We start from the raw sequence: 22,964 nt of genomic DNA, 5'->3' as shown, positions 1-22,964 counted from the left end.
AAAAAATAAAAAAAATAGAAAATGCAAAAGAGAATGTCATAGAGGGAGAAGAGTTGGCTGAGGAAGTTGTTGTTAAAAAATCAAAGAGCCAACTAGCAAGAGAATTGAAGATGAAACCCAAGGTGTCTAATACCAAGGATATGCCATATCCCCCAGCCCCAAGCAAGAAAGATAAAGAAAAGCAATTTGCACGCTTCATGGAGCTTTTTAACAAGCTTCAGATCAACATTCCTTTCTCAGAGGCATTGGAGTAGATGCCCACTTATGCAAAATTCATGAAAAACCTCTTGAACAAGAAGAAAAAGTTCATTGAGCAAGAGATTATTGAGTTGGAAGCGGGGTGCAGTGCCATAATTCCAAAGAACTTACCTCCCAAGTTCAAGGACCCTGGAAGCTTTACAATTCCAATCACTATTGGGGACCTATCAGTTGGAAGAGCACTGCTAGACTTGGGTGCAAGCATTAACCTCATGCCCTTGTCTATGTTAGATAGAGTTGGACAGGTGGTAGTAAAACCAACCCGCATGACTTTGCAACTAGCAGACCGGTCCATCAGGTATCCCTATGGTGTCATTGAAAACATGCTAGTCAAAGTTGACAAATTCACATTTCTAGCTGATTTTGTGGTTATGGATATGGAAGAAGACTGTGCTATTCCTATTATCTTGGGGAGGCCATTTATGAAGACTGCACGAGCAATCATTGATGTTGGGGATGGTGAATTAAAATTGAGAGTCCATGATGAGGTGATCACTTTTAATGTATTTGAAGCTATGACCCATCCGAATGATAAAGGTGCTTGTTTCCGAATGGATGTGCTAGATGAGGTAGCGTGTGAGACTACAAAGAAGCTGAACAAATCAGTTCCAGATGATGTAATCCGCTTGAAGCCACCTCCATTCTCACTGCTTAGGAAATCTAAATTGCGCCTCAATGCTTACGAGTCATCTAAGCACTACAAGGAAAGGACAAAGCTGTATCATGACCGGAAGATTCTAAAGCGAGAGTTTCATCCGGGACAACTTGTGCTCCTTTACAACTCCCGGTTGAGACTCTTTCCAGGGAAGCTGAAGTCAAAGTGGTCAGGGCCATTCAGAGTTAAGCAAGTTAAGCCTCATGGAGCAATACAAGTGGAGGATGTTTCCTCTAAGGAGAGCTGGGTAGTAAATGGCCAAAGACTTAAACTCTACTTGGGCGGTGAAATTGAGCGAGCTTATTCCACCGTTGCATTGGATAACCCCTGAAGCTTTGGTTTGTCAAGCTAGTGACAGAAAACGAGCGCTTTATGGGAGGCAACCCATCATTTCTAATCCAAAAACAAGTTAGCATGCCTTTAAATTCAGTTATTTTGTGTTAGTGTGTTCTAGGTGTAGGTGCATGGTTAATTATTGTGTTTGCTTCTTAGTCGAGAAAGCATTGTGATTGTGAGGGCTTGAGGGACTTCATGTTGAGCTATGCTTGAAAAACTTGAAAATTTGCAGAAAAATTGAAATCCACGCTCAACATGAAGTTCCAAGCTAAGCTATATCAGTGCAGAGGTAGAAAAATAGCTCTCTAGAGGTGCCACGCTAAGCGCCAATCCCACGCTTAGCCTCATAACTTAAACTTGAAAACTGGGAGTTCTCTCTGGAACTCCCACGCTAAGCGCCAATCCCACGCTTAGCCTGGAGTTCCTTTTTCATTAAATGTTGTCACACTCTCTCTCCAGACACCTATTTCTTTCCCTCTACCACTCCTCACTCTCTCACAAACACTCTCAAACCCTAAGTCTCTTTCTTTGCTTCCTTGGCCGTGTTTCTCTTGGTGTGGGTAGGCTCCATTTTCTCTCTTCTTCATCAAAGGCGCGAAGGAAAGTTCATCTCCTCTAACCTTGTGTGGTTCCCCCCATTGTATGTTTCTTGGCTCCATTTCTATTTTTCCCCACTCATCTAATCCCCCTACCCATTTTCGTGCAAACCCTTGTATCCATGGTATTTTTGAGCTTATTTTCATGGTTGATGTTCCTTGATGATATTTGCACATTTGTGTTGGTATATTTGTGAATGGGTCTTCTTAAAACCCTTGGAAACCTTATTTTTGTGAATGCCCAGTACAAGATTCAAGTTATTTTGGTGTTCTTGGTGGTGGGTGAAGCCTTTTGGGGGCCAAAAGGGAAGCACATTGCTGCAACCCTCACGCTGAGCGTGGGCTGGGCGCTCAGCTTGTCTATGGAGTTAAAAAAAAAAAAACCAGCTTGGTTGTTCATTGTTTTTCCTGATTTTGTGTCTTCCTAATTACATTCACTTATTTTGCTTTTGTAGCATGGCCAGGAGGCCATGATCAAGAGAAGGGGGGAGGTGATGCAGTTGTCGATGAAGAAGAGTCAGACGAGGCTGAAGATGATGAGGAGGAAGACTAAGCTGTTTCACTTTGAAAAACTGTTTTATTATTTTGTTCTGTTATTTGCTTCTAACTGTTTGGTTTTAATGCGTTTTGAAAATTGAAAAATCAAAAAAATTAGGTGTGCATGTATCTCTTAGTGAACAAAGGTATTTTTAGACACAAGATCAAAAATGTTTGTGGTTGCACTCTAGGGATGATTAGAGATAGTGTGTGATTGTTACTTTTGTGGTTAATGACTGTGGCATGATACTTTTTAAAAGTTTTGAGCACCTTTATTAGCCCATGTGAGTTTTGGCCCCTCTTGCTGTTAGAGTGTTATCATTTGATTTCATGCGGTTGATTTTGCTTGAGTCTCTTTTGAGTTTGCATAGCATATGTTGTTTAGAGATGATCAAGGCAATTTTTCTTGTAAATTTGAGCCACTTGACCAAAAAGCCAACCTAACAGAAAAGTGAATCCATTGCACCCTACTTTGAGCCAAACAGTGAATTTATTGAGAACCTTGAAGCCCTTAAGAAAAACAAAATTCTCCCACACCTTAGGAATATGAGAGCAGTCAAATTGATCATAAGAGGAGAAAAGTCTTAAGTTTGGGGTATTGTGGGGTGATCATTGTTGCTGAGCATATTGATGAATGTACATGTTATGGTTATACGTTGTGGCCATTAGTCAGCTATTATTCAGTTTCAAAAAAAAAAAATTCAAAAACCAAAAATCAAGAATCAAAAAGAAAAAAAAATTCAAAAGAGAAAGTAAAAAAAAAAAAAATCAAACATCAAACATCAAAAAGTGATTAAATTGTGTGTATAAGTGTGTTGTATGATCTATATGCTTTGGGTGAAGGTAGTATCTTGGGACTTCTGGGGATAGAGAAAGGAAGAAGAATTATACATGGTGATCATTAAGACTTGCTCTTCTACTCCTGTGGTGTCTTTTGTTTACCCAGAAAAACCAATTTCTTTTGTTAGCCCAGCCACATTACAACCCATGAAAGACCTTGTGATCTATGCATGATTATGTGACTGTTTGAATTTGATTGAGATGAAAAGCAAAGTTGACTTGTGTGATTCATTTGTGTAAATTTGAGAGATTCCCACCTAAATACACTTGTGTGATGAGAGAAACACTGATCTTGGTGAGGAAGAGGTTGTTCACTAATTTTCACTAGTATCATTTCCATGCTTGTTAATCCCTTTGGGAACTGTTGCAATACACTTCTGATATCAAATTGTGTGGGCACCACATTAATTGGCTGATCAAGTGTAAACATTTTTTTTTTTTTGGTGTTCAACTATTGGAAGACATGTATGGCTGTTTTGTGTGATTACCAATTTTCAAATCGTGTTCAATTAGGAGATTAGGTTGTATGCTAACTTAGTTGCTTTATTTTTCTTTGCTTGAGGACAAGCAAGATCTTAAGTTTGGGGTATTGATAAGTGCTATGATTTCATTAAGTTTATGGCCTAGTTTGAAGCACTTATATCAATTTTCCTTGCTTTAGACTTTGTTTTTAACTCAAAACATATCTAAATTGTTAGGTGATCACATTTTGTTTTTGAATCATGTTTTTAGGTAACTTACAAGTATTTGGTTGTTGTTTTGTAGTTTAGGAGAAAGCTAGGAAAGAAGGAAGGAAGTCAAGCACAAAGTGGTGAATCTGAAGTTGAAGGAATTTTTGGTTAGGTTCCCAGGCTAAGCCCCAGATCCACGCTTAGCCTCAGCATGGCAGAGAATCCCTGAACAGAATTTTGATCCCCACGCTGAGCGTGGAACTGACGCTTAGCGTGGATTGTGCTGACATGTCATTATTCACATAAGACAAAAGCTTTTATGACCTAAAAGTGGGATTTTCGAGGAGAGAAGAAAGGGGATCATTCTTGGACTTTGTGTGGCGGCTGGAGAGCTCTGGAACCTTCAAGATCAAGCTTCTTCCTTTCTTCATCATTTGTAGAGTTCTACATGTCTATGTGTAGCTAAACTCACCCTTGTTGGGGTTTGATGTAACTAAACTCATTCTCATGTGTAAACTCTAAGCTATCAATCTAAGTTGTTATTCAGTTTTATTGCTCTTTTTCTGTGCATAATGCTTGTTATGGCTTGATCACCCTGAACTTGAACTTAAGGTTTTTAAGAGATTGAGAAATGATTTTAAACCTTTGACTTGAAATAGAGCAGCTAATGGTGCTTATTGCTAGAGATAGAGTAAATGCCATTGGTCTTTCTTAAGCTCTTGTTTTTAAAGCTGGTTTCTAGGTTAAACTATGCAAGAGATTGATAGTTTAAGCTAGTAACTTAGATGCCAACTTGTAAGAGATTAGGGTTGGTTACTTTTGAGAGTGATTGATAAATTCTAAATAATAACTATTGTGAACTTAGTGATAAGCATGAGAGGAAGGTTTAGTGAAGTCAAACCCCAATAATTTATTAATATTGCATTAGAATCAAGTTTTGCACTCTAAGTGTTTACCAAAACACCAAAAAGAATTGTTATTGCTTGTTTACATTATTTACTGCAGCAAATCAAACTCTTATTGTTTTTCGGTAGCATAGTTATTATATCAAGTGAAATTGCAAAGTGTTGCGCAAGTCCCTTGGGAGACGATACTCATACTTTCATTGAACTACGTATACGATTTGGTACACTTGCCAAACGACATAACAGTTATTTAGGTTGTAACCAGATTGTTGTAGATTTGGAAGACCAATAAAAAAAATTTCCTTCACTTGCCTTTTTGGTGTTTTTGCTTACACAAAAATGTCATCTAAGTTATGTAGTGCACTGTTGAGTTTTCATTAAGGTTAGTTTTTCTTCCTGTGAAATGTATTTAAATCTCTAACCACGGACTCAAAAATGCGATAAGTGCACCAGTCGTTCAAGTAATATATATATATATATATATATATATATATATATATATATATGTGTGTGTGTGTGTGTGTGTGTGTGTGTGTGATCGTACCCACATGGACTAGATGAGGTAAAATAAGTATTTAATGACTATTAGTGACTAAAGAACAATTCCATCATAATTCATGATGCATATGGAAATAAATATTCTAAACTACTTTAAAACTACTTTTAAGAGATAATTTGTGTGTGTGGAAAAGATAAGAAATGATCGTATGAAAGTGTGAAATTGTGGCAGTTAGACTTCATTGAACTACACTCTTATGAATCAATTCTTATTTTTTTCAAACATTGTTTAGTCAACCCATAAGTATACTCAAGCCTAATTCCTTAGAGAAAGAGCCTAGGAACATATATTACATATCAATTCCTTGAATATCTAATACATGAACCCACATTAAGGACTAGGGTTTGAGACTACTAATGGGTCAAGCTTCATTCCTAGATACAATTTTCATTAAGTATTTTGTTTCAAAGCTAGTTTTAAGGGTTATTTTCTAACATCCAATGAATCCTATATCAAGCAATGGGAGATCAGTCCAAAGCAAGCATTAAAAATAGAAACACAATACAATAATGACTGAAATAAACATTTATTATTAATAGGATAGTTAACACGCAAGAGTTTAGTTGCTTACATCTAACCCCAGAAGAAATGGGTACAACCACACAAAACTATGAGAGCAAAACAAAAATAGAGATAGAAGAGAGGATGGAAAAATCGAAGGAGTGGCCCACACACAGCACGGTCCTAAGTACTAAGAATCCCTTCCACAACTCCTAGAAGTCGTTCCTTGTGTGAATGAGGGGAAAACCCTCGAAAATGTGTTCAAATATAAGTTGGATGAGTCAGGGCAGGTTTTACACGCCCAACGTGATATAACTTCACCCCGGCGCAATAGTCTTTCAGAGAGTGATACTCTCTGTCTTGAGCATGCCCGACGCAATCAAGTACAAGCTCGATGCAAAGTGTTTTCTCCTACTCCTTAGCTCTTCATTTTTGGCTCTTTCAAGTTCCAATCCCATGGATCCTCAGCATCAAACTCTTTTACTAAATACCTACACAAAAAAATGAGGTGTATCAAGGTATTGCTAGATGATTTTTTAGTTAACTATATATGCACAAAAATTGAATCAAAAGAGAACAAATATTATGCAGGATGGAATGAAGGAGTTGAATTTGTTCCATAATTAGTATCAAAAAGTAAGTAGAAACGGGACTTAACATGCACCAACCATTTTGCATTGTTATATGCTTGCCATTTTCTCAAACTTGGTGGAAAAATGCATAGAACTATTTATGGATGAGTTCTCAATTTTTGGCTCTTCATTTGATTCTTGCTTGGATAATCTAGACACCGTACTAAAGCAGTGTGTTAAACTAATTTGGTGCTCAATTGGGAGACATATAACTTCATGGTGATTGAAGGTATTGGCTTAGGCCATAAAATCTCTTGTAGGGGGATTGAAGTTGATAGAGCAAAAGTGGAAATCATTGAAAAGCTACCTCCACCAGTTAACATCAAGGGAATCAAAAGTTTCTTAGGGCATGATGTCTTCTAAAGGAGATTCATCAAGGATTTCTCCAAGATTGCAAAAAACTTATTTTTTTTGCACCTGTAATCACTGCTAACTAACAATATGGTTTTGAGCTTGTGTGATGCCAATGATTATGTTGTAGGAGCAATGTTGGGGCAAAAGAAGGAAAAGATTTTTCATGTGATACATTATGCAAGTTTTGAATGAAACTCAAATCAATTATGCTATAACCGAAAAAGAATTACTTGTCATAGTATATGCACTTGAAAATTTTAGATCTTATTTGATTGGTTCCAAAGTTATTATTTTCACTAATCATGTTGTAATTAAATATTTCTTGACTAAATTTAATTCCAAGCCTAGACTCATAAGATGGATACTTTTGTTGCATGAATTTGATTTAGAAATCAAGGATAAGAAAAGAAAGGTTATGAAAATTATGTGGCAAACCATTTATCTAAACTAGTGAATAATGAGGTGACCGCACTTGAACTAGAGGTGCTAGTACAATTTCTAGGTGAAAAACTAATAGCAATCCAAGAAAGGCCATAGTTTGTGGACATGGAAAATTTTAAAGTTGTTGGAATTATTCCTGAAAATTTCAATTGACACCAAAGGAAAAATTTCTTCAAGGATTCTAGTTATTATGTGTAGGATGATCTTCACTTGTTCAAAATTGGAGTTGACAATTTGTTAAGGAGATGTGTCACAAAAGAGGAAGCTAATAACATTCTATGGCATTGTCATAATTCACCATATGGAGGTCATTTTAATGGAGAGAGGACTACTGCAAAAAGTCCTCCAATCTGGGCTATTTTGGCCAACATTGTTCGATGATGCTAATGAGTATGTTCATAGATGTGATAGTTGCCAAAGAACAGCAAACATCTCCAAGATACATGAAATGCCATTACAAAACATTCAAGAGGTTGAAGTCTTTGACTGTTGAGGAATTGATTTCATTGGACCTCTGTCATCTTCGTTTTCCAATGAATACATCTTATTAGTAGTTAAATATGTATCTAGATGAGTTGAAGCAATTCCAGCACCAAAGGCTAACTAAAACGTGATCATATTCCTCAATAAAAATATTCTTTATAAGTTGGGCACTTATAGAGTCTTAATTAATGAATGCCCCCACTTTTGCAATGCCCAACTTAAAAAGGTTTTAGAGCATTAAGGCGTTAAGCATAATGTGGAAACAACATATCAACCATAGACCAATGGTTAAATAGAGGTTTCTAATAGGGGAGATTAAGAAAATCTTAGAGAAAATAGTTGCCTCTTCTAGGAAAGATTGGTCAAGCAAGTTTGATGAGGCTTTTTGGGCCTATAGGACTACTTATAAGACTCCTACATCTCTCTCACCATTCCAACTAATTTATGGAAAATCATGTCACCTTTTTGTTGAGTTTGAACCTAAGGTTTTTTAGGCCTTGGAAATCTTGTTTTGATCCAAAAGTTGTTGGTTAGAAAAGAAAGTTGCAGCTCCATAAGTTGGAAGAAATGAGACCCAATGCCTGCCAATACTCAAATAGTATAAGGAGCGTGTCAAGACCTACCATGACAAGAAAATCTTGAAGAAAAGGTTCCAACCAAGCCAATTTGTACTTCTATTAAATTCCAGGTTGAGATTGTTCACTAGAAAGCTCAAATTCAAGTGATTTGGCCCATTTGTCATTAAAAAAGTTAAGCCTTGTGGAGTTATTTAGATTGAAGATCCTTTTTCCAAGAGAAGTTGGCTTGTAAATGGGAAAAGTTTGAAACCATATTTGGGCAATAATTTTGAAAGGATCATTATTGTGTTTAATTTGGAAGATCTAAATGATCTAGGACCGTTAGGCTCATGGCATTATACAAGTGCTTCCTAAGAGGCAATCCAATGCCTAAAATTTTACTCCTAAAATGTTTCTTGTTTTTGTAATATTTCATGTTTACGTGCACATTTTTCTCCATGATAGTTATTAGTTACATGTGTAAATGGTGATTAGTGTTTGTGCAGGATTTTGTATTTTGTGTAAGGAGTATGAAAGTTTAGGGGGGAGTTGTTTTCATGCAAGGGGACTTTTTCTATCCTATAAAAAAAAAAAATCAATGCTTAAATAACGTTGGACGCAATTATTGTTACCTAAAAGTTCCTACACATAGTATTAACAACAAATAAAACTAATTTTTAAAAGATTCTACACATGTATTAACAACAAATGAAAAACTATATAAACTATATAAATAACCAAATTTAATAAATAAATTACAAAACCAACATGTTTTTCTTTCAAACAAAACAAATGTTTTAAACTGCCAATAATATTATAGTCCAATATACCCGACAAATTAGAAACTACAAATTACAAAAATTTAAATTTAATATAATAATAAAATGTGACATCTTTAGAAGATGTTTGTACCCGTGACAACATCTAAACACGTGTCTCATGAAGAATTTTGAAAACATTTCATTCTATAACAATTTGTTTCCTAGTGAAATATTCATAAATGGTTAAGTCTCTCAATCATGTCACAATGGCCAAAATAATTTATTTTGATAAATATCTTTTAAATAACTTACTTTAATAAAAAAAAATTATTTATTTAAGTCAAAATATCAACATATAACGATTTAAAACAAGATTTGATTTGATTTTAAAACATTTTATTTATGGGATTTGACTTTAAAACGATAAAATAATAGAAATGACAACATTAAAAAATCTCATGAATTCATTACTTTAATTTTACAAATTTCAACAAATAATGTATAATAAGAAACTAGTTGATCTAAATTTAGTTTAATATATGCATCACCATATTACCCTTATTAACCTTATAATAAAATTAAACCAAATACATTTTTAATGAATCTCAAAATATATTGTATTTTTTTTATAGTTGGTTTCAAATATAAATTTGTTTTCTAAATACAATCAAAATAATCCAGATAAAAACATTAAAATATTCCTATCACAGTATATCATAAAATAAAACAAGAGATATGCTTGTAAAACAGATAAGACTAATTACAAATATTTTTCAATTATGTGCATGCTACAATAAAGACAGACCCCCATAACATAAGTTTATATACAACATATAAGACACTAATAAGTTAATAAGAATTAGGATTACATGCAAGATCAAACTGGTACAATAGAAGAGACTAATAAATATTGAAATTAGCATCAACAAAACGTTGACAACTCCATCAAGCAGCCTTTTCGCATACCACAAAACTACCCGGATTGATAGTAATGCTCTTTGTGCAATTATCAGTTTTATATATCCCAACAAGCCGATCAGCCAATTCAAACATATTGTTCCGAAGACTGCAGGAGAAACAAACATACCATGGCAAGTGTTAGCCTAGTTATTCAAATTTACTAATAAGAGAAATACTAACCACTTACTCTAACATTCTTTAGATGAACTTCTCTCAAACACTTTTAGGGAAAAAAATTAAAATAAATTTTTCTTGAGTTAAAACAAATTTATGGATAAGTTAAAAATAAAATTTTGGATAAGCTAATAGAAAAGAATTTTAACAAATTAACTTATGCATAAATTGATTTTAGTTTATCAAAAAATTTACTCTATTTTTCTCTCATAAAAGTGTTTCTAAAGAAGTTTACCTAAACATACTTTAGGTGAATTTTATTGGGAAAAAAAAATTGTAAATCCCCCTTATTTAATTAGTATCACTTGTTATTTTTTTTTTTAAATTTCAATAAATTTTAAATGTTAAAAAAAAGTTCTGCAAGCACTCCTTACTAATAATAATACGGGCAAAGCAAATACATTCGTGGGGTACCAGGCCTACCTAATGATTATGAATTGAGCGTCCTTGGTCCTGTCTTTCACGTAATGCCCCACGATAGATACATTCTTGAAGTCTGCCAAACCATATAACACAGGAGTTTAATGTATTGCAAACCTATGATATAGCATTTACAATAAAAGAATATAGCTATAAATTTAACAGTAAGTACCAAGGGCAGCATCAATTTCATCCATTACATAAAGTGGGGTGGGTTTGTAATGATGAAGGGCGAATACAAGAGCCAACGAGCTAAGAGTCTGCATAATAAATAACAAAAACATGTCACTGAATTTGAAAGAAGAAAGAGATCACGGTTTCCATGAAGGCATTTTAACATTTTTTGCATGTTTAAGAAAATGATTAAACAAAAGCAGCATCATGCTCATGCAAGTTCCACCCAGAAAATAGAATTCTTGCTTGTATACAATGATTTGCAATGCAAAAATTGATGCCAACGGAAAGAAAAAGGCTAACAAAAAGCTGAGAAACCTTTTCACCACCGGATAAATTTGCAATGTTTTTCCAGCTTTTCTTTGGTGGTCTGACACTGAACACAACACCTTCAGAGAAAGGATCTAAAGAATCCACAAGCTCAAGTTCAGCATCACCTCCAAGGGTAATCATCTGCAAACGATAAAAGATCTTATACATGTTAATGATCGCAAGCCTATGCAATACAACTGAAATACAGTGCAACTAGGACTGAATACTTTTAATTGTTTTCACAAAATAATCAAAAGTGTCATCTTATTTTTATTTTCTTAATTCATTCACGAAATAGAGAAAACAATCTTTTTATTGTTTCTTATACAAATATTTAAAAATAGGAAACAAAGTAATATTATTGTAATTATTTATGAAGAACAATAAACGAAATATAGAATATTTTCTCAAATAAAAAAACAAAACTAAATGGAAAAAGGGAAAAAGAAAATAGAGAAGGAGCACTATAATTTACTAAGAAGACTCTGAATACTTGTAAGCATATCACTGACACACCTCCATCCATAGTAAATTATTATTACAAGACATTTAAAATCTTTTACTCTGAATGCACCGCAAGTTTCAGTTAAGTTGCTTGTTTCCAAATGATTTAAGTTACAATCTCATTTACCAACAGCACTATCACCCTTTGACAGCTTTTTTAACTACACTTAACAAAATAAACGTCAAAGATAAACTAATCACAACTTTTAACGGGCTCTACAAACCATGACTTCCAATTACAATTTACAAAACAGTATTACAGTTTATGAAAACGAAAAAAATTATGGAGAGAAGGATGCACCTAAGAAAAATTAGGTAGCTGTGAAAAGGACAATAGGCAATGGAAGGCACCAGTGTAAAGAGGCACAACAGGAAAGGAATGGTAACCACTAGGAGAGAAGCTCCTAAGAACAATCTAACATCGTTGTGAGACATTCTCCAATGGTTTAAGACAATGGAGACTGTAAAACAGCATATTTTAGAAGTAGCAACTTACAAGTGCTGGCATATCTTCAGAAGGAAACACAAATAACAGATGGTTCATGGCACTACGGGCCTATGGCAGGGTTGAATCCATGTCAAGAATAGTGGCCTTTTTTCAAATATTTCTGCTAATTATATAGTGAATTCACTCCGCTAAGCTCTAGCAAATGTACATTGCTGCCACATACTACCTATTTGTGATTAATATTTAAACTCACTCTTAAACATATAAATTTAGAGAAATTAGTAATTTATGCCCAAAAATCTTTACACATCTGCCTGCAGACTCTGCACAAAAAGATTAGCCCCTTAAAAATAAAAAATATTTTGGTTCAACACCATTAGGGGTGTAGTTTGGTTTTTTAAAAAAACCGCACCAAACTGTACCACACTATTTTAATAAAATAAACTGGTTTACAAATTATGTGAACCACTTTAACAAATCAGTTTAAAACTGAATTACTTTAATAAACAAGTTTATAATCGGTTTAAAACCAGTTTCATAATCAAACCAGTTTTTGAACCGGTTTTAAGAAATAAACCAGTTTTAAATAAATTGTTAATATGTTTTAAGAAATATATGGGGCCAAAGAAATATATGGGTCTGCCAGAGGATCATAATGAACAAAAGAGCATTCGCAAAGCAACAAAATGTAAGAAACTCCTCCTAAGACATCCTCTGAGCAGCGAGAGATAGAGTGAGTGTGAGAGTTCCGTCTCCGAGTCCGAGCGAGCGAGCCATATTGCTATAATCCAAATATATTAGTAAACCAAACCTTTAAAAAAATAGGTTCAGAGTTCAGTTTTTTCGTTTTATTTTAAAAAAATAAATCTGGTTCAGTTTTATTATAATTGGTTCTAGTTTTTTTAAAATGGTTCGGTCTAGTTTTAAATTCAGTTCAGTTTTTTTAATTTTTTTGAACACCCCTAAACACCATTTTAAAACCATCAATGCAAAATATTATTGACAACTTAGCATCCAGAGTCACACCAAGTTGCCAACAAGTTGGTCTGAAGGTTTTAAGAAAGGTGACAAAATCCATAACAAGTTGAAATATCAGCAAATATACAGGAGAGTGAAGCACATATTCATGCGTCAACGAAAGAGAGCACTTAGAGAGAGATCAAATTCCCAAACCTGATACATTTCCTTTAACTTTAAAGATATGGCATTAAATCCTTCCATAAACTCATCCAATCTGCCATGACACATTCAGCTAACATTTCATCAAAAAGCAATACATAAAATAAATTCAACAATAAAAACGAAAAATATTATGCACACCTCTTCTTTCTCCATTCATCATACTGCTTCTTTATGTCATCCCGCTCTTGAGTGACTGCATTAAGTTCTTCAACTCGCTCATTGTACAAAGATACCTTCTTTCGATATCTGATAATCACAAGAAATTATGAATCTTTATTACTGCAAGAAGAGAAATATAAAAATAATCAGGGTAATAAATAAGAAAAACTTACTCTGAAATTGAATCAAGATTTGGATTCATCTCCTTCAGTTGTGCTTCAAGCAGAGCGACCATTTCACAGGCCTTTTTCAGGTCACAATCAGCATTAAGATGCTCATCAGCCAAAGTAGCTTGTAGCTTTTCTTGATCCACTAGATCTGCCTGAATTCTGCATACCATTTACAATCTTATAAGAACATCAGAATAATAAACACTATTCCAAAACAGAAATCTAATGACATACTGTTCAAGATGCTTGTAAATAGCAGTTTGCAATTCATCTAGTCTTTTCTTGTAACCTTTCTCCTTCATTTCCAATTCTTTGTATGCTTTCTTCATGTCTTTTAATTTAAAGTCAGCATCAACCTACAAAATAATTATTGCAATGAGAAAACTCCAAGTTTTATGAGACATGAAAAACGAATAACTAGTACCTCAGATGCACGTAATTCATCCATTGCTTTTTTCATCTTATTGTACTCAGATTTTGCTTCCTCAGAGACAATCATATGTTTTTCAATCATCTGAACAGTAAAAAAATTAGACATAACCATACAACAACCAGGTTGTATACATAACTTTAAAAAGGTGCATTGCACTATACATTTTTAATGTATTTCATTACATAGGCACAAATTTTAATAATCAAAAACAAGGCAATAAAAAGAACCTCTTGGGTTTTTTTATAATTCTCTTGAACTGCAAATGCTTTCTGTTCTATTTCTTTAAAGGATGCTGATAACTTCTCCTTTTGCTCAATGAGCCGGTCTTTCTCCTTCTTTGAATCCTCGATTCCTTTAGTTAATTTTTTCACCATCTTTTGTCCCGTCTCTATTTGGACCTTGTGACGGTTTATTTCTGAATTGTTCTTATCAATATCCTAGGAAAAGGAACCATTAGTACATACGCAATTCACAATATCAACTATAAATGAATGTTCTTAACATTCGAGATGCTTACAGACTGAATTTTCTGGACCTTTGACTTCTGAGATTTTAATTTTTCACCCCCAACATTTTCTAAATTTCGCTGGAGCTCCAAAGCCTGGGAGTGGCAAACATTAATTAAACTATCAAAGTTAAATATATAACCTTTATTTTCAACATCCATCCACCTTGAGAAATAAAATAAATGCAAAAACCTGTCAGGCAACCCTCAATTTGAAAAGGAATTAAAAGATAATGAAGTTCCAAGACAACCTTTTCCTTCAGTTGTTTAGATCCATTAGTAAGTCTATTAATCTCCTTTTCTTCTGCAGAAACAATCTTCTTCAGCTCTTTCAATCTGTCAAGCTCATCCTCCTGTGGTGTTGATGCTGCCTCAAGGGAATCAAGTTGTTTCTCAATATAATTATATTGTGAATTTAAACTGTCAACCTACAGAGGAAGAGGAAAAAAAGTCTCAATGCCGTGCATCAGCAACTCCAAAACCACCTTTCAAAACCAAGCATTACCTCCTTCTGACATTTAGCTAATTCCATTTCTAAAGCGGCAACAGCTTTTTCTGAGGCCTGATAACGTTGCGCAGCAGCCATAATTCTTTGGCGAATGTCATTCAATTTATCAGTCAACCTAGACAACTCTTTCTCAGCATTTGCAACACTTTCTACAGACACACTTGCTGCTCGAATAGATGTTCCCATCTTCCCACCACGGGGCTTACTACCCCCACCACTCATTGTTCCAGATTTTTCAAAGAGCGCACCATCAAGAGTAACAACTCGACGAAACTCATTGTTACCACCATATGCTATACGTGTTGCCTAAATTTTACAGGAGTAAAAAAATGTTACTATTTAACCATTTAACTTCACTGATATGAACTGCAAATGCAACAACCCTAGACTCTATATTATTGCAACTTGCAAGCAAATGGTAAATAAGTTAAGTCTCATAATTTAATTAATGTGCCTTTGTTTCTTAAACAATGCAGATAATAGGCATCATGTTATAAGTATCAAAAGTTCTAAACAAAATTATCAAACAAAATTTGCTTATCAAACAATTCTTAACCTTGCGCATGATGATTTTCATATCTGAAAAATACCATTATGGTGAATCCTTAATATATCATCAAAATGGAGTATCATGCTACAAAAGTGCAACTGACCTGATCAAGATCTTTAGCAACCACAGTGTTTCTAAGTGCTGCAAAGAAAGCAAGCTTCATTCTTTCATCTTGAACTTTCACTAAATCAAAAAGGCGTGGAACCCCCTCTGGAGTGCTCACATTCTTTCTCAACATTGGAAGAAGGTCAACTTGCTTCTCCTAAATAAAGAAATGATATCCAAATTATATTTATCAAATAAACACCTTGGTTGCGTACTATCAGCACACCAAAAACATTACATAACCGAATATATCATCAATCATTGACAAACAAATTGTATTCAATCAAGGGCATTATATTATAAACTGAAACTTGACAGAATCTAGCTTGCTTTCACTCCCCAACTTTGATTTAAAAAGATGCTACCCAGGAGTAGACCACCTCCAAACCAATATAAAATTGCTATTAACACCATGTTCTTAAATTCAAGTAGTTCAAAACTGTTGACCAACTGTGACAAAAACTTGAGCTGTTAGTAGGAAGTTAAGGAGTGATTTTACCATTAAGAGACAAAAAATAAATTGAATAATATAAAAATAAATAAATAAATAAATAAAATACCAATATCATGAAAGTAGCAACGCCAAGATTCTCTCTACGCAGTAACTCAACACATGCTTGAGCTGCATTTGTTGTTTCCACCACAATATAATCAAGTCCAGGACATGCTGTTGATATTGCAACATCATACTTTGCTGCAATGATTTATAAGAAGTTAATCTAACAGATTCCTGGAATGATAAAGATAAATTTAACAGTATTAATCTAATGTAAATTATTTAATATCATTCTAAGAGCAAAATAATAGTACCAAGAAAAATTGGATCGTGTTAACTAATAATAATAAACACAGAAGAAACCACAGATCCCTTTTTTTTTTCCATGAAGTACCAAGTTTGCCTTTGCCATTAACTGTAATTCTTGCTTGATAGCTATAATCATGACCATCAAGAAATATAAACTTAGACCCAAGACTAGAAAGAATGCTGCTGGAAGCATTAAACACATAATGGATTTAATAATGACTATAGGAATGTCAAATATTGATAACAGATATATTACAAACATATTCTATTAATTTATGTCTGGATATTAGAATATGCTTATTATATATGATTTATGAGGTAGGTATTTACGTTTATGAGATGAGATTCCTCCCCACAAATTTACTTACGCTCAAACAAGAACCAAATAATGAATAGGATAAAGTACAATCCTAGCTTTTAGCCAGTAGTTCAAAACTTGCACAATAAAAGATATAATTGTTTATTGAATATTTCATAGTGATAGTGCAAAGTGTGAACATAAATTTTAATATCAGATACAATCATGACCATCCAAAACCACATTTTCTGACCATTTTTGCGGCATTCAAGAGGTATAATTTGGAAAGTAAAGAACTTTATGAAGCCAGAAAAATTGCAATTGGAAAACCTCACCATCAATAGCACCTAAATCACCCATGCGGCCATATATTCCTTCTATTTGTCTTGTTTCCTTAGCTTTCAGAATTGCCTTTAGAACTGATCCCTGACTCTTCTCAGAATCTAGAACAGACTTCAGTTCTGCAACCTTCTGTCTAGCACTTTGTTCAAGAGGAATCAATTCATCTTGCTCTTTGATACATCCCTTTAAAAAGAACAATCACGTCACCACAAGCCACAAAAATGAATGTTAAAGAAATGGAATTAAGAATAAGAAGGAAAAATTGCTTACTTCTTCAATTTGGTGAGCTTCTGAAGCTTCATGCTTACTCTTTTCTATATCACTCTTGATTTGAGAAATGCTGGCAGTTTTCGATTTGATTGTTTCTGATATGCTTTTCATCTGCTTTTGAGCATCTTTAAAAGCTTCAGAAGCACCTTCATGCTGCAAATTAGATCAAGAATAGTCCTCTATTAAACATCCAGCTACTGGAGAATTAAATGGATTCTACTCTACATTAGTATGGTAATTCACTATAAATAAAGAGTGCATCCCCTAATAATCCTGAGCATGCATGTCAGAAAGATACCCTTTTATTTAAAGTGAAGGAGAAACTTTGGTTTGAGTTACTAGTTTGCTACGTATTTCATTTTTATAAGTTTAACCTTTTTATTCTGGATTGTTGCATATTAGGGTAAACTACTATAGCTGGAAGAAACTAACATATCTTCCATAATTACCATAATTAATGAAACTAATATGGATTAACTAATATTTGTTTTGAAAATATGTAGAAATTTTCAGGAGCAAAGATTAAATTACTGCCTTTAAAGCTGAGACTGAGAGCAATAGCACTTAAAAGTAAGAGAAGTCATTCTCACCTTTTCATTTAGAAGCTTGGTCTCTGTACATGCAACTTCAAGTTTTCCCTTGTGCTCAATCAAATCTTTTTCCCAAGGTTCAAGCTCAGCACGAACTTTAGCAAGCTCAGAACGGTATTTCTCGGTTTCAACTGCTTACCAGTCAATGACAGGATTAACCAAACAAAAAAACTTAAAGAAAGTAGCTAAAAAAAACCTCTTTCACATGGGATATCAGATCCATTTGTGAACATGGTAGATAATAGTTAAACAAATAAAGACCAGCTTCCACCACCAAAAACACTGAAAATCAGCATGATGTATCCCAGACAATAACAAAAAGAAAAATAATTTGGACCTTGGGGGATAATTATACACAGTTGACTAAAAAAATGGCAGATTATATTAAGAAAGCTGTATAAAACCAATATGATACAATATTGAAAATTTAAATTTATCTACCTATAGCTATAAGTATCTAACACAGTAATGAAGTTTCTTAAATCTGAAGCAGCAGAAAGCCATGACTTTCTACTAAGTATTAGAATAAGGAACCTAACTAAACTAAGCATTTTAATGGTAAAATAGAGGAAAATCAAATGTTGGAAGCACGCTTAAGAATTAAAAGTTTTAAAGAGGTTTTAACTAAAGCAAACAATTGGAGATGAATCACCACTTCAGCAAAGCAAATTTAATTAAAAATACCTTCAAATATATTCAAAATAAAAAATAATAAAATAATAATTAAAAAAAATAAAAAGACACTACCTTTGGAACTCTCTGTGATTTCTTCCAAGACCTTCTCCTCATCAAGCAACAACTTTTGCAGTTTTGGGATATTGTCCTCAAGTTTTGGTATCAGATCAGTTGATTCCTCGCCCTCTTTTACAAGTGCTTCAATTTTTGATGAATCCTGACATAGAAACAAAAGGATAAGATGTCTCTTTACACATACATTTAGTTGCAATATACTATGACTTCCCTCTACCTTTTCTAGTTTATCCTCCAGCTTTTTGATCTTCTGATTCACGTGCTTAAAATCCTCCCGATATTTAACATCCTGCCTCTCAAACTCCTTGAACTCTTCCTTGCACTTCCTCATATCATTATCTAACTCCTATTTTATGAAAATGAAAGAAAAAAAAATGACTAAATTACTACCTTGAAAGCTTATCATTAGAATAAAATGCCCAACAATATAATCATGCAAACTGATTCAATTTCAAAACCCAGGTCATCCAAACCTCTTGTCTTTTCACATAATTGTTGTGCTTAGTTTCAAGCTCTTTGAGAGTTTGTTTACTTTCTTGTATTTTATCCCTGGAATAAAGATATCACAGTTCTTCATGAGGCAAGAATAGAAATTCACTAAATAAACAAATATATTCCCCATTGAAATTCAAATTTACCTTTCTGCCTTGAGATTTTCTTCTAGAGTAGCAACATTCCCTTGTAACTCATCCATTTTTCCACTCGTATCATCAAGGGCCAACTTTGTGGCTTTCTCTTGCCATTTCAACAGAGACAACTCCTTGAGCATGTATGCTTCTGCTTCATTCTTCACATCCTGCAGCAAAAGAACTGTTAGGTGTTGGAAAAACATCAAATGCTACATAAAACCATAAATGATAAATCTACTTGCCTCCAAGCTGTCTCTTTCTTTCTCAGATAGCTTAACCATTTGTACCACCCCAGATCTTTTCTCATTCAGGGATTCTAACCTAAAACCTCAATAACATTGTTTCATAAATTAGAAATTCAAATTTTGAAATTAAAGTAGTTACTTCAACAATGAGCTTAAAAAATGTGAATTATCCTCCAGGCAGCAGCAGTATTTATAAAGAATAGTTACAATAAAAGAAACATTAATTGAGCATGTTTGGATTTGCTTAGAGTGCATTTAGATTTGCTTATTCCCAAAACAACCTATATGCAAGCTTCCTAAGAAAGCTTTAAACAAATATAAAATAATCAAAGCTGGGAAGAATTGCTGTCTTTAATCAAAAGCCTTCTTAATATGGTTTTGATTATAAGCTATTTTGAAAATAAATAAATAGTTCATTAAAACACATTAAATACTTAATTATAATCAAATAAAAAAAATACACTACTACTGCAACAAAAGGTTTCATAATGTTGATTGAAAAAGTTGCATGTTTTCTTTTCTCAGACATGAAATGGAAAGAGTGCTAACAGTTTATGAGATTCATCAATCTTTTCCACATATTTGTTGGTTCCAATGATATCTTCTAGATATTCTAGAAAACCTTCATCGTGAGGTCCTTGAGCTTTGGGTTTCATAAGTGAAATCTGTTCAACTTCACCCTGATAAGAAACAGATAATACGTCAAAAGAGGTGGATACAAACACTTCTGGAGAAACTTGAAAGAACCATCTAACAAATACCGAACCTGAAGTATTAGAAACCTATTATTGTCAAGGTCAACACCTTTCCCTTTCAGTTTCTTGGTTACTTCCGTAAAGTTACTCGTGCGATCATTAATGTAATACTTTGAGGAGTTATCACGGAAAGCCACTCTGGTAATCACAAAATCACTTCCTGGAACAGCCTCATAAGTTCCATCATCCTGCAACCATTGATACTTTTAGTTCTTTCTTTTCTTTTTTCTTTAAGCAAAGATAAAAATGGAGAAATAATGAGAAGGTCGGTTCATAAAACCGCAAATATAAAAACTCTTTAGTCACTGAGGCATAAAGATCAACTTAAAAACAAGCTCATAACAGAAAATCCAAAGTAAGAAAAAGAAAAATCAACCGAAACCTAGTAAGGATAATGTACTCATTTGAATCATTTCTAGCGCCTTTAGTTTGTTCTTTATTTTCATTTTCGGTTGATATGTTTTCAAGGCAGCGCTTTTCACTTTGTAAATTCTTGAAAACAAGAAACAAAGCTATAAAAGAATGCATTTTCATAATTATTATAAAAACACATACATATCAACAAAATAAAATAGAAAACAAATAAATAAAAGCCCAAACACATCCTAAACTTTTCAGTTAAAAAAAACAGCAAATTGACTAGCTTAATCATCAACTTCTCAAGACAGCACTTTTCACTCTGTAAATTCTCGAAAACAAGAGACTTAAGAAAGATGTAATTTTTGTAATTATCATTATAAACAAGGTTTCAAATGCAACATCAAGATTTTGGGGTCTCCACGACTTAATCCCAACTGCAATTGGAGCCACATTTGTCCACAATTTCACGCAATGTCAAGGATTGCAACTGTGACCGTGACTGCAATTTAAAACTTTGATTTTATAAACATATCCTCAAACTCAAGCAGCAAGCATCACATTTTCGGTCTAAACAAAACAGCAAGCATCAAACATCAAACCAGATTCACATAATAAGAAGAAGAAAAAAAAAAAGCTACCAAATCCACAATCTCTTGAAAATGAACAGACACCCCCGCACTATCCAAATTCTGGTGATTGGTGGAATTGTGTATTAGCTCCGAAACTTTGTTCAGCCGCATCTGCAAGAACCAAAACCAGTTTACAAATCAAAACAATCCAATTCCAAACACCGGTTAGTTTCTAGAACATTCCAGAACCGCACCTGCTTGGCTCGCTTCCCAAACACAAACAGCATCGCGTCAATGACGTTGCTCTTCCCGCTCCCGTTGGGTCCCACCACAGCGGAGAAACTCTGAAATCAAAGCAATTCGAAGCTCGGAAGTGAAACTAAATCGATTCTCGGAAGTGAAATTAAAGCGATTCGAAGTTGGGATGAGAAAATTGAAGTGCGAGAGAAAACCTAAACCCTAACCTTGTGGAAGGGACCGACGCGCTGTTCGCCGGCGTAGGACTTGAAGTTGCGCATGACCATCTCCTTTATGAAGAGCCTGGGGCGAGAGGAGCCGCGAGTTGCTGAGTCGGGTGCGGACTCGGCGTGCGGGTCCATTGGCGCCGGAACGAGTCGACTCGGAGGGGAAAAGGGTGGAACTTGGAGAAGAGAAGAGAAGCGAGTGGGTGTAGATTGGAATTTGGAAAATCAAAAGAGAGAAGGGCGTTGGCGGGAAATAAATTGCCTACTCTATTCAAATTGCCAATTACTGTGCCCTATTTCGTCACACAATAAATTAGAGACTTTGACTTCGATGTCTTGTTTGCTAAAGGGAAAATGAAGAGAAATAGAACAGAAAATGAAAATATTTGAAAATAAAATTAGTTGTTTGATTGAGAAGAAATAAGAGTATGAAAAATTATAAAGTAGTGGATTTTTTTTTCTTCTTTTATACATACTTTATTCTCATCAAGGTGAAAAGTGGCATTTTTGGTATAAATCTTTGACTATAGTTTAAAATAGTGTGGGGTGGGATGTTCCTTTTAGTTTAATGCTTTGATTTCTTTGTTTTTCTTTTTACTATATCAAAAAAACATATTTTATTTTTATATATATATTTTATCTATTGTTTCAATTGAATAATTAAATTTTTATTTTATTTTTTACTTATTTTTACTTATTTTTTATTTTTTTCCACTCTATTTCTTTCTTCTTTATCAACACTCAGTCTTCTTTTTACCTAGTTTTTATTTTAAGAATTTAAGTAATTATCCTTCTTTAATATAACCTAATTGTCATTGTTACATTGTATTTTTTTTTAGTACAGATAAATAAAGTTACTTCATCTTATAATAAAGGTTAGTGTATTGTCCGTACTGCGAAGCCGAGCTCCGAACTCGGCATCACAGCACAAGATGAGGTCGGGCACGCACTATGCGACGTCAGCTCGGCATTTAAGCAGATTATAACTGATCTCGAGGGATCTCGCTTCAGACGAGATCCACTATCTAATCTTATCATATCTTATCTCAGGCCCAAGGCCCAAAGCAACCCTAATTCACACTAAGGTACGTGCATTACTTATACGAGATTCATACTCCCACAAACACTAACTTTAGCATCGGAGTCTCTTTTGCAGGTACCACCCCCATCTTGGAGCACCAGCGTACCAGTGAAGGA

At 34.1% G+C, this 22,964-nt stretch overlaps 2 protein-coding genes across 2 annotated transcripts; one reads left to right on the top strand and one right to left on the bottom strand.

The window, feature by feature from the left end:
- Positions 1-254: 254 nt before the first annotated feature.
- Positions 255-2,398, top strand: LOC145954660 (uncharacterized). The gene is made up of 3 exons (XM_083069348.1): positions 255-1,197; positions 1,482-1,538; positions 2,301-2,398. Exons 1-3 carry the CDS (start codon positions 255-257, stop codon positions 2,396-2,398), a joined length of 1,098 nt encoding a protein of 365 aa, XP_082925474.1.
- A 7,372-nt stretch (positions 2,399-9,770) lies between these two features.
- On the bottom strand, positions 9,771-22,060 carry SMC3 (structural maintenance of chromosome 3). Its single transcript, XM_020383476.3, has 28 exons — positions 21,768-22,060; positions 21,558-21,647; positions 21,373-21,474; positions 20,386-20,562; positions 20,169-20,299; positions 19,617-19,695; positions 19,384-19,541; positions 19,219-19,294; positions 18,963-19,091; positions 18,743-18,887; positions 17,996-18,126; positions 17,406-17,558; positions 17,129-17,318; positions 16,251-16,384; positions 15,689-15,847; positions 15,033-15,341; positions 14,779-14,955; positions 14,540-14,623; positions 14,250-14,459; positions 14,014-14,103; positions 13,824-13,945; positions 13,593-13,748; positions 13,399-13,506; positions 13,252-13,312; positions 11,133-11,267; positions 10,813-10,900; positions 10,644-10,716; positions 9,771-10,152 (listed from the first exon to the last, which is right to left on the bottom strand). The coding sequence occupies exons 1-28, from the start codon at positions 21,900-21,902 to the stop codon at positions 10,032-10,034; spliced, it is 3,723 nt and encodes a 1,240-aa protein (XP_020239065.2). The 5' UTR covers positions 21,903-22,060; the 3' UTR covers positions 9,771-10,031.
- Between the last annotated feature and the right edge of the window lie 904 nt (positions 22,061-22,964).

Source organism: Cajanus cajan, chromosome 2 (genome assembly GCF_000230855.2).
Source record: "Cajanus cajan strain Asha chromosome 2, NIPB_CcT2T_4, whole genome shotgun sequence".
Lineage (NCBI taxonomy): Eukaryota > Viridiplantae > Streptophyta > Magnoliopsida > Fabales > Fabaceae > Cajanus > Cajanus cajan.
Note: the sequence above shows the minus strand (reverse complement) of the source record. Positions and strands in the feature narration are given on the sequence as shown.